The sequence below is a fragment of the Panthera pardus genome, unplaced genomic scaffold (assembly GCF_024362965.1).
Source record: "Panthera pardus isolate Hobbes unplaced genomic scaffold, ASM2436296v1 HiC_scaffold_10, whole genome shotgun sequence".
Taxonomy (NCBI): domain Eukaryota; kingdom Metazoa; phylum Chordata; class Mammalia; order Carnivora; family Felidae; genus Panthera; species Panthera pardus.
The window spans coordinates 111787663-111799713 of record NW_026526655.1 but is presented as its reverse complement, the minus strand read 5'-3'; the positions used below and the strand labels follow the sequence as shown (position 1 = coordinate 111799713).

The following is a 12051-nucleotide window of genomic DNA, read 5'->3' as shown; positions in this document are numbered from 1 at the left end:
TTTGAGAGAGAGGTGTGCACATGAGTGGGGAGGAGCAGAAAGAGAGAGTGAGTGAGAATCCCAAGCAAGCTCCGCACTGCCAGCACAGAGCCTGACACAGGGCTGGAACCCTGTGTCACGAACTGCAAGATCATGACCTGAGCAGAACAAGAGTCAGATGCTTAACTGACTGAGCCAGCCACCCAAGCACCCCACCAGCACACATTTTAAAGGGAGGAAAAAATGTTGCTAGGAGTGATGAAATAGTTTCCTTGGTTGCTTTGCCCTGCAGGGCTGGATGGAGGATAAATTGGGGAAGATTTGAATTATGTCTGTGAAGTAAGACCCCAGGTTTGTTTAAAAAATAAACTTCATTTATGGCAGCCACACAGGAGAGAAAAGCCTTACAGTGTTACTGGGTTGTGGAGTCATGGGATCTGTTTCTGTCTTGTTTAAATTAAAGGTTTAACATGCACATAGTTTACAGATAACCTCATTCTCCTTCCCACTCCTGGTATGTGACCACTTGAGCATCCTGTGGTGAGTGGTTATTTTCTTCAACTGCTCTGACCTCCCTGGACCTGGTATCCTAGTTGAGGCCTTATCCTGGGGGTTATTCTTCTCCATCATCTTGAGTTGCTTGTGCCCTTTCCTTCTGCTTGATTCCGTGTCTTAGTTTACTCTTCAGTTTTAGTGGAGGATCCCTTTTAGTAGTCTTCCAGTAGAGATTGGGAGAGTCACAGTTTTGAGATTTTTCATATCTGAGGACATTTTGTTCTGCACTCACTTCAGTAGTTGGCTTATAGAATTCTGGGCTCACAATTATTTCCTCCCAGAATTTTGAGAATATTGCTTAATTGTTTTCTAGCTTTTGTTGTTGCTGCTGAGAATTTTGATACCTTGCTGATGCTTGATTGACTGTAATATAACCTGTGTTTCTCTTTGGTATTCTGTAATTTTTTTTTTTTTTTTTTTTTTTGTCTCCAGTGTTTTGAAATTTCATGGTGCTGTGTTTTGGTGCAGGTCTTTCCTCCTCACATACATTTTATGATCTGAATTTTCTTTTTAAATATTTTTTAAAGATTTGTTTTCTAAGTATTTATTTAATCTCTACACAAACCATGGGGCTTGAATTCAACCCTGAGATCAAAAGTCACATGCTCTTCTGACTGAGCCAGCCAGGCACCCCTATTGTTCTGAATTTTCTAAATAAACATCTTTTATGCTCAGAAACTTACTATATAAAATCTTGTGTGGTATATAGTACTTTTAGAAGAAATGATCTATTCTACTACAAAAAGTTTTTGGCACCTCACAATTTGCAGTCTCAACAGTGGCCCTATACATGAGTGTTTCCCTAAGAGGAAGTCAGCCAGTGGTGACTCACTTGTTTGATGAGAGTGAAAGGAGAAGCGCTCTAATCATTTTGTTGTCTGGGTTGCATTGCTATGGATGGTCTTTTTAGGAAAGGAGAATCTGGAAAGCTATTAATATTTTTAAAAGACTGAGCAGTGAAGGTATTTGGTTTTGTATTGTGAATGGTTGACAAGTCTAACAATTATTTTAGGAGGCCATGTCAGTTTTGGATGCCATGTAATAGGGGTGTGTGTGTATTTTAAGTTTCCTGTTGAGGGTCTCCTGTGTGACATGGTGGGTCTAGTGCTGTATAAAACAACAGCAGCGAAAAGAAGGTGCCTAGCCTAGCACACACTCAGTTTTTAACGTGACTGGGAGACAGGGTTTTATTCCTTGAAACTGATTTGTCTTGAGTGTTGGATAAAAGGTGCGTTTATAAAAACACAAAATTTTCTGGTTAGTGTTAGGACATAGCTCATGGTTACAAGAATATGCAGTAAGATAACATACATTAAAAACCATTGCTGTCATTAGTAGAAATAGTGGGTGACTATTTTTCCAACATTTATTGTGAAAATTTTCCAGTATACAGAGAAACTGAAAACAAATTCACATTGAATCTCTTGTGGACTGCCAAAATTCCACAATAAAATCTTTTAAAATCAACTTTTATTTCTGTTTAAGTTTTATTTGTTTAATCTCTGTACCTCATGTAGGGCTCAAACTCAAGACCCTGAGATCAAGTGGCACATGCTCCACTGACTGAGCCAGCCAGGTGCCCCTACAATCAACATTTAAAATTTACATTTTACTTGTATCACATATGTATCCCTCTGTCTATCCTTCAGTCCATCTTACTTTTTGACGTGTTTCAAAGTAAGTTGTGGACATCAATTACACTTGACCCCATTTACTCCAGTGTGCATGTTGTTAATATTTGTTTGCAGCTCTGGGATACCCACCTGGCTGGTTCAGTTGGTTAAGCATCTGACTCTTGATTTCAGCTCAGGTAATGATCTCACAGTTCGTGAATTTGAGCCCCACATTGGGCTCTGCACTGATAGCGCAGATCCTGCTTGGGATTCTTCCTCTTTCTCTGCCATTCCCCCACTTGTGCTCTCTCTCTCAAAAATATATACATATTTGTTTGCAGTTTTATTTTAGTTTTGTTTTCACATGAAATGTACCATTCAGTCATAATCTCACAGGTGCATACACATAGTAGCTTTTCGGAGTCATCTCACCATCTTCAACAAAGCATACATATGAGGCAGGTGTTACAAAAGCCACCTTAAGAAACCTAGGGCCAGCTGGAGGGATTTCTGCAACAGTAGGCCTCTGGCCTCCATTAGAAGAAGAAAGGAAAGGCATTGTAGGTTGACCGTTCATTGGCTGCGAGTGAAGGACTTCACCTTCTTTCAGTGCATGTAGTTGACCAAAAGAGTGATTCTGAATCAGAGAACCTCTCTGTGGAGGGCTGTATGCCTGGGTCTTCATTGTTTTGGATTTATACTGTATTCCTGGAAGCTCGCTCAGGTTGGTAGCTTCCACCTTGTATGCAGTCCAAAACTCCAAGCTCTTTTTGCAGTTTGAACAGTGACAAAATGGCCTTGAACTTACTTGTTAGGAATAGTGATAAGTTTTTTAGAGGCTCTCTTTTCTCCAATTTTTCATCCAGGTCATGAATTTGTTGCTTGTGTGTTTTCACTTCCTCAAATAGCCTCTTTTTCTGAATTAGTTTATTGTATTAGGATCAGTGAGGTGCATGGTGGGCACACTTGTGACCAGTCATGTTGATGGAAGCACTGTACCTGAGGAGAGTGGCTATTCGTTGTTGCCACTTACAGTTAACCTCGCAGTTAAAACGAATTTCAGAATAATTTAGGGAAACCTGGAAGGGTCTTTTCACTCTTCAGAGTGAAAACAAAGTAGTTGAGCTTGGGAGTTGCCTGGTTTGGACAAAGGAGTCAGGACTCACAGTCAGGTCTGGGTTTGTACCTGCTCTACTACTTGGGACTGGGTGACCTTTTGGACAGTATCATCTTTATCAGCATCTTCATAATGAACACCATGAAAGGCATTCTGTGGAGTGAACCTAGGCACACAAAGTACATGACAGTTAGAAGAACTTCTAAGACTGACTAGGTCCTTGTCAAAGGGGTATTTCTTTCATGTGACTTGAGAAAAGCATCATTTAGAGCTGGTGTACTTCCTGGGAGTCATTCATTTTCTTTCTGTCTCTTAAACTTTTTTTTTTAAGTTTATTTATTTATTTTGAGAGAGAGTGAACAGGGAGGATCAGAGAGAGAGAGGGAGAGAGAATCCCAAGTAGGCTCTGCACTGTTAGCGCAGAGTCTGATGTGGGGCTCTATCTAATAAACAGTGAGATTACGATCTGAGCCAAAATCAAGAGTCAGACCCTTAACCGACTGAGCCACCCACACGCCCCTCTCTCTTAAATTAATGACAAAATATATGTACACTTCTAACCACAGTCCAATAATGTAATTAAAATTTTTCAACTTTTTAAAGTTTATTTAAAAAAACTTTTTTATTTAAAAAAAATTTTTTTTAATGTTGATTCTGTCTTGAGAGAGAGACAGAACATGAGGGACAAAGAGAGGGAGACAGAATCTGAAGCAGGCTCCAGGCTCTGAGCTGTCAACACAGAGCCCGACATGGGGCTTGAATTCATGAACTGAGATCATGACCTGAGCCCAAGTGCCCAAGTTGGACGCCTACCCAACTGAGCCACCCAGGTGCCCCCTTACTGTCTTAAGTCAAATCTTTTTACCATAGCCCTGGTGCTTGATAATTCCTCCCCCCCCCCAACTTTATTTTGCTGTGATAAACACTGTGATGAGCATTTTTACAGTTGAGTCTGTTCCAATCTATGCTTTTTTTTGGTGGACTTACGGGATATAAAGACAGACATACTTTTAATGCTAGATTGTGCTCTAGACGTGTACCCATTTGTATTCCTACAGAACAGGTATATCTTTTCTGTTCCTGTGTTGAGTATACTGTCAGTAGAACTTTCTCCTTGGTTTTTTCCTTCTCCCCCAAAGGCCCCGTGCTCCTACCCCCCACACACATACATGTATCAGGTCTGGAAATGAGGTCAGATCTTTGTGGAGGATGGACTGGTCCATAGTGGTGTCACATCTTGACTGCGGTCAGGGCTAGAACACTGCTTGGTTCCTCCCTGTGCCAGGCCAAAAGTGGGTTTGAATTAAAGCCTTTTTTTCTTTTCTTTTTAAATTTTATGTTAGTTTCAGGTGTATGACATAGTGATCCAGTTCTGTCTGTGTGCTATACAGCACAATAAGTGTATTCATCATCTCTCATAGTACAGTGTTATTACAATGTTACTGACTGTATTCTTTGAGCTGTACTTTTTATTCCTCTCCATGACTTACTTATTTTATAACTGGAAGTTAGTACTTCTGAATCCTCCTCACCTTTTCAACCTATTACCATTGCCTGCCCAGCCCAGCAACCACCACTTTGTTCTCTATTTACGAGTCTGTTTCTGGTTTTTGTTTTGTTTTGTTTTTTAGATTGCACATATAAGTGAAATCACATGGATCTTATGGTATTTGCCTTTCTCTGTCTAACTTACTTCACTTAACATAATGCTCTCTAGGTCCATTTGTGTTACTGGAAATGACATCTCATTCTTTTTTTTTGTAGTTGAGTAATATTCCACTGTGTGTGTGTGTGTGTGTGTGTGTGTGTGTGTGTGTGAGAGAGAGAGAGAGAGAGAGAGAGTGTGTGTGTGTGTGTGTGTGTGTGTGTGTGTGTGTGTGTGTGTGGCTGTATGTGTACATACATATACATGACATCTTTATCTGTTCTGTCTTTGGGTACTTGGGTTGCTTCCGTATGTTGGTATTGTATATAATGCTACAATAAAAATAGGAGTGTATGTATCTTTCCAAACTAGTGTTTTCATTTTCTTTGGGTAAATACCTAGTAGGGGAATTATTAGATCACATGGTATTTCTGTTTTTAATTTTTTGAAGAACCTCCATACTGTTTTCTGTACTGGCAGCACCAATTTACATTCCCACCAAGGTGTACCAGTGTTCCCTTTGCTCCACCTCCTCACCAGCTCTTACTGTTTCTTGTCTTTTTGTTAGTAGCCATTCTGATTGGTGTGAAGTGATATCTCATTTCACAAAGTGGTTTTGATTGCATTTTCCTGATGTGAATGATGTTAAGCATCTTTTCATGTGTCTGTTAGCCATTTGATCTCTTCTTTGGGAAACTGTCTATTCAGGTCTTCTGCCTACTGTTCAGTTGGGTGCTTTTATTTTGGCGTTCTTTGTGTATTTTGGATATTAACTCCTTATCAGATTTATTTGCAGATCTCCTCTCCTTCAGTAGTTTGGTTGTCTTTTGTTTTGTTGATTGTTTCCTTTGCTTTGCAGAAGCTTTTTAGTTTGATGTAGTCCTAATTTATTTTTGCTTTTGTTTCCCTTGCCTAAGAGATCCATAAGTATGCTGCTAAGGCTAATGTCCAAGAGATTATTGCCTGTTTTCTTTTAGGAGTTTTAAGATTTCAGGTCTCACATTTAGGTCTTTAATCCATTTTGAGTTTATTTTTGTGGCTAGTTTACGAAAGTGGTCCAATTTCATTCTTTTGCACGTAGCTGCCCAATTTTCCCAACACCATTTGTTGAAAAGACTGTCTTTTTCCCACTGTATATTCTTGCCTCCTTTGTTGTAGATTAATTGGCCATATAAATGTAGGTTTATTTCTGGGCTCTTTATCCTGTTCCATTGATCTGTGTGTCTGTTTTTGTGCCAGTATCACACCATTTTGGTTACAGCTTTGTGTAGTATATCTTGAAATCTAGGATTGTGATACCTCCAGCTTTGTTCTTCTTTCTCAAGATTGCTGTGGCTGTTTGGGGGTCTTTTGTGGTTCCATACACAAATTTTAGAATTGTTTGTTCTAGTTATGTGAAAAATGCTGTTGGTATTTTGATGGGGATTGCATTGAATTTGTAGATTGCTGTCAGTAGTATGGACATTTTAATGATACTGATTCTTCCAGTACATGAGTGTGGTGTCTCTTTCCATTTATTTGTGTTGTCATCAGTTTTTTTTCATCAGTTTGTCCTACAGTTCTCAGAATATACGGTCTTTTACCCTTTTGGTTACATTTATTTCTGGATATTTTACTGTTTTTGGTGCTGGTGTTGTAAATGGGATGGTTTTCTGAATTTCTCTTTCTGCTACTTTGTTATCAGTGTATATAAATGCAACAGGTTTCTGTGTATTTTATGTCCTGCAATTTTACTGAATTCATTAATTCGTTACAATTTTTTTTTTTTTTTACTTTATTTTAGAGAGCGTGAGCTGGGGAGAGGGACACAGAGAGGGAGGGAGGAGGGTAGAGAAAGTGAGAAAGAGGGAGAATATTCCAAGCAGGCTCCATGCTCAGTGCGGAGCCCACAGCCGGGCTTAATCCCTTGACCCTGGGATCATGACATGAGCTGAAATCAAGAGCTGGATGGATGCTCAACCGACTGAGCCACCCAGGCACCCCAATGAATTCATCTATTCTAACAGTTTTGGTGGAGTCTTTAGTTTTTGTATATAGTGTCATGTCAGCTGCAAATAGTGATAGTTTTACTTTTTCCTTACCAGTAGGGATGCCTTTTATTTCTTACCTGGTTGCTGTCGCTAGTACTTCTATTAATGTGTTGAATAAAAGTGGTGAGAGGGGAGGGGACATCCTTGTCTTGATCCTGATCTTAGAGGAAATCTCTTGGGTTTTCACTGGCCACTGGCTTCTTTGTTTCAGGTTACACTCCTGGCACACCTTACAAAGTGTCCTGTTCCCCCACCAGCGGGGCAGTGCCACCATACTCTTCCTCCCCCAACCCCTACCAGACTGCTGTGTACCCTGTGCGAAGTGCCTACCCCCAGCAGAGCCCCTATGCACAGGTAGGCCTGGGTGTGCTATGGGTCTCTTAATTAAGTGCTCTTGGGCATTGTGTGTGTGGGAAGGGTTGGTTCTCTCTGGACTCTGACCCATGAAGTGTGGAGCCCTGTGGTATTTGTCTCTCTTCCTCCCTGCAGCAGGGCACGTACTACACACAGCCCCTGTATGCAGCACCCCCTCATGTCATCCACCACACCACGGTGGTGCAGCCCAACGGCATGCCAGCAACAGTGTACCCTGCTCCCATCCCTCCACCTAGAGGCAATGGCGTCACCATGGGCATGGTGGCTGGGACCACTATGGCCATGTCAGCAGGTGAGTCCTTGACCCTGGGTTGCCTGTTTTATGAGAGCCAGGAGAAGGGAGAGCTCACTAATTCTCTGACCCTTGGTTTGATTTTTCAATGGCTTGAGTTGTGTGGAAGGACATACTCTTTGGGAAAGGAACAGCATATGATCCTTCTTTCCCTTCCTTTTATTTCTTCCCCTTCTTCTTTTGGTTGAGAGGACAGGTGTGACCAGCGAAGAACCAAGTACCTTCCCCATAGGGCATGAGTGGATAGTGATCAATGTATTAGACAGGTGAGCTGAGCCCTTAGCAGTAGGGCTGAGGGGCATACCAGTGAACATACCAAGCTTGGGCAGAAGGTGATCACTTTGTATCTGGGTGGGCTGGCCTTCCTGATAACTCCCCTTTAGTGTAGGCTGCAGGGCAAGTTGTGTGAATGTTGGTGTTTGCATGAATCTAGGAAAGCTGGCTTTGTGTTCGTGGACATAACAGCCTCTTATAGAAAATCTTTGGCATTGGTCACCTTTATTTCCCAAGGCTTCCCTTTCCCTTGTTCAGGAAAATACATCACAGAGAGATGAGACTCCTGGCTAGGATGTGCACATCTCCCTGTGAGCCCCAGTGGTCATATGGGTTGTCTGTGGCATGCAGCCAAATACGGAAGATGTCATTGCTTGCCCATGGCTGTGTGTGTGTGTTTTAATATTGTTCCCTCCCTCTCTTTTTTTTTTCCCCCTTTAACTCCAATATAGGGAGATTGTGCCAGAGAGAAAGGTGTGTTAGGATACCATGTGTTGTTTCTTCTCAGAGTCTCCCTTGTATTTGGTTTTCCCATACTTTTCTGTGAAGGCACAGACAGAAACTGCATGTTTGAGGCACGTGAAGGGAGAGATGGCAGGCCCTGGGTTGGTTGTGGGCAGGAAGATGGGAAGTGAAGAAAAGCAGGGTGAGGCCATTAGGTTGGAGGTTATGCTGATTTACAGATGGACTCAGAGTTGCTGAGTTTTCTGCAGATATAGGGAAAATACATTTATCTTCATGTACTTACAAGGTCATGTAGTTTAGAATCTCCCTCCTTCCCTCTCTTTAATTTTTACTATCTTAACCATTTTTAACTGTATAGTTGAGTAGTGTTAAGTATTTTCACTTTGTTGTAAAACAGATCTCTTTCACCTTGCAAAACTGAAGATCTGTGCTCATTAAATAACAGCTCTCTTTTTCCCCTGCCCCACCCTCCCACTCCCCAGCCCCTGGCCACCACCATTCTACTTTCTATCAGTTTGACTACTTGAGATACCTTATGTAAGTGGAATCCTATTGGGTGTGTCTTTCTGTGACTGGCTTATTTCACTTAGCATGACATCCTGTATATTCATCCATGGTAGCATGGACAAATTTCCTTCCTTTTTAAAAATTTTTTCATTGTAAAAGCTTATTTATTTGGGGAGGGGTGTTTGGAGGGACAGAGAGGGAGAGAGAGAGAATCTCAAGCAGGCTCTGCACTGTCCCTGGGGAACCCAATGCAGGGCTCAAACTCATGAACTGTGAGATCCTGAGCTGAAGTCCAGTGCTTAACTGACTAACCTACCCAGGCACCTGAATATCTTCCTTTTTAAGGGTAAATAATGATTAATTTGTTGATTATCATCTGATCTGCAAAAATCATTGAGTATGCTTATATGAAGGGAAGGCACAGAGCCTTCTACAGACATTATCATATGAGCTTGCTGTGTTTATACAACTTTGAGTTGTGTATGATCTGAATTCTGACAGCAGTCTAGGTCATGACCACCCCTCTTCCTGTTAAAGCAGGCCAAGCCAGAGCTCTCTTTTCAGGCAGCATGGAACTGCATGGTGACATAGGCTAGCCTCATGTGGGTAGTGCTGCCTGCCATTGAGACAGCTGCTCTTTCTTCCAGGTACCCTGCTGACCGCCCACTCCCCAACTCCTGTTGCCCCCCACCCAGTCACTGTGCCCACGTATCGGGCCCCAGGAACGCCCACCTACAGCTACGTGCCCCCTCAGTGGTGATCACCCTGCAAATGTAAGTGACTAGTGAAACCTGGGTTGGCTTTTTTCCAGTACAGAATGGCAAATCTATATTTTAAGCACTAACAAGAAAAATGCTTAAATGCCCCTCTTAATCCAAGGGCAGTGTGGCATTTAAAGATTTGTTCTTATTTGGACTCTTAGAAAGTAGAGGAAAGGAAACCATTGAGTACTTGCTGTGTACACTATATACTTGTTCCTTTCTTAGTCTGTGCTCTAATCTCCTACTGCCTCCTACAGGAACTAGGATTCTGGTTGTGACCAGGAGTCTCTCTAAGGTGTGCGGCAACCAGGAGCAGTGGCCTTTCCCACTGCTGCCCTTTCTGGTCCTAGTGGGTTTTGTCCTCCTTGACTTAAATGAAATTCCTTTTTGGAGCAGCAGTGCCAGGGGTGCTCCGTGTGACCATGTGTGTCTTTCTCCCCCTGCCAGGTTTGAGGATGGAGCTGTGCAGTCACATCATGGAGGTTCCACAGCTGGTGCTGCAGGCCTCGCGCCTCCAACCTGGACTTTCTTCTTAATGCTCTCGACACTTAGCTAACACTACTCTGGCCCGGCCCAGCAGGTCCCAGCGCCATTAGTTTCCAACGGACTCTGTGGGTTGGTCTTAAAGCAATTCCTGTTTTGTGGGCTGCCTGGCAATTTTTTAGCTAACTGTAATGATAAAAAGGGAGTATTAATCTATTCTGAATCATATCTAGTTGAATGCATGTTTAAAAAAACAAACAAAAAACAAAGCTTGCTCAATCTACCTGCAGTGACTGATGCAAAACCATCATATGCAAAACCCAAAGGAATGGAAAAGCATTTTACAACTTGTATCACTAATGCACTGTTGTAATGTATGCAGAGTCTTCAAGTTATAAGTGTTAAAGTGAATTTCTTCATAGAGTATCTGAAATCCCTTGGATGATTCTTCAGCCTTTGGGGTTGATGTGGGTTGCCAGTTGGTAACGTGGACTTTGAGTTTTCAGCCATCTGTTTCTTTCACACTGACTGCACGGGAAGAGAGTCGCAGGGACAGGGAAAGTGCAGGGTGGGCCACCACTGCCTGGGGCACAGCCAGCTTTCTGGACGTCCCTTTTCTTGCCGTTTAGGCTTGCCTAAACATTGTGGTGTGGACATTCTTAGAGATGATCATGAAAGTATAGAGTTGTATGGCCAGTACAGTTAGGGGCAAGAGGTTGTCTGTGTATCAGCAAAGCAGTTTTCTCTGCCATCTCAATTTTCATTACAAGTCTCCTACACGTAGAGATGAGGTTTTCTGTGTCTTTATTGGGAAAGTCTTATGTAGAACTAAATTATTTTCCTGGGATGGAAGATGTGTGAAGGAGAAACAGTCACACTTGGAGGAGGTATTGGTTTCTCCTTTGTTTAGCTTAGAAAACCATTCGTCCCTCCCGCTCCCAGAAGTTTCAGTCCACGGAAAACATATGTAGGCATTGCTGTCCTCTACCACCCCCCCACCAACGAAGGGCAAAGATTTCAGCTGTCTGTTATGAAGAAAGTTACATATTTAAAAGAACTATTAAAAGGGAACAAAACTTGATTTGAAATTGTTTCTTGTAGAGAGGCAGGGCTGTGGCTCTGTTTCGGCCCATCCACCTGAAGGGGACTTGTCATCTGACACCATCTGGAGGAGACTTCTGGAGATGGGTCTGGGGAGGTGTGAGGGAGGGGCTGGTGCCTCTGGTCTGTGAGCCTTGTCTGCCATCTGTAGCTGAGGGCTCTCAGCACAAAGCAGGTATGGACAGCAAGGGCCCAGGCAGCATCAGAATGCATTTGCCTGCCAGGATTTATTTAGAAAGGAATTTGTGTTTAAAGTCAGACTATTGTACATAAGAAATGAAGGGGATTTTTTTTTTTTTTTTTTTTTTTTTTTTTTTTTTTTTTTGCTTAAATGTGCCCAGCTTGTATCAGTGGGAGTGTGTCTGTTCACAGAGGGGGTGGGAGGGTGAGGGTTTTGTTCCCTTTCAGCAGTCTGTCAGGTGGGGGTGGGTGTGCTCCTGTTCACCCCATCATTTCAAGTGTATGGGCTTTGGTTGGGGAGGGGACCCTGCTCTTACATCTCTGGCAGCTAGGTCAGGGCTCTGGCACTGGTTTGGCTTTCTGCCCCATTTCCTGACTGGGACACCTGACCCCTGAGCCTTTGGTAACCTTATTTTTTATAGTAAGCACCCCATAATTTTCTTTTTTCACATTTTATTTTATAAGAAGTTTAGGAATATTTTTGCATGGATCATTGTAAACAGAAGGTTCCTTATTCCTAATGTCTATTAACATAGTGTGCTTACTGATAAGTACCTTAAATTGCTTCATTAGCACTTAACCCACGTGTGTCTGTGTGTGTGTGTGGAGAGAGAGAGTGTGTGTGTGTGTGTGTGTGTGTGTGTGTGGAGAGAGAGAGAGAGAGAGAGAGAGAGA

At 42.4% G+C, this 12051-nt stretch overlaps 1 protein-coding gene across 4 annotated transcripts in view; it reads left to right on the top strand.

Moving 5' to 3' along the window:
• The window catches only part of FAM168B (family with sequence similarity 168 member B), a 31914-nt gene extending 21393 nt beyond the window's left edge, over positions 1 to 10521 (top strand). For 3 of the 4 annotated variants that reach the window (XM_019469501.2, XM_019469503.2, XM_053910236.1), the window contains exons 4-7: positions 7151 to 7293; positions 7429 to 7606; positions 9499 to 9624; positions 10060 to 10521. In XM_019469501.2, coding sequence (XP_019325046.1) covers positions 7151 to 7293; positions 7429 to 7606; positions 9499 to 9611 — 434 coding nt within the window. In that variant the 3' untranslated portion in view covers positions 9612 to 9624; positions 10060 to 10521. The remainder of the gene's footprint in view (positions 1 to 7150; positions 7294 to 7428; positions 7607 to 9498; positions 9625 to 10059) is intronic. The other variant, XM_019469504.2, reaches the window with a different exon arrangement.
• The last annotated feature ends 1530 nt before the right edge of the window (positions 10522 to 12051 follow it).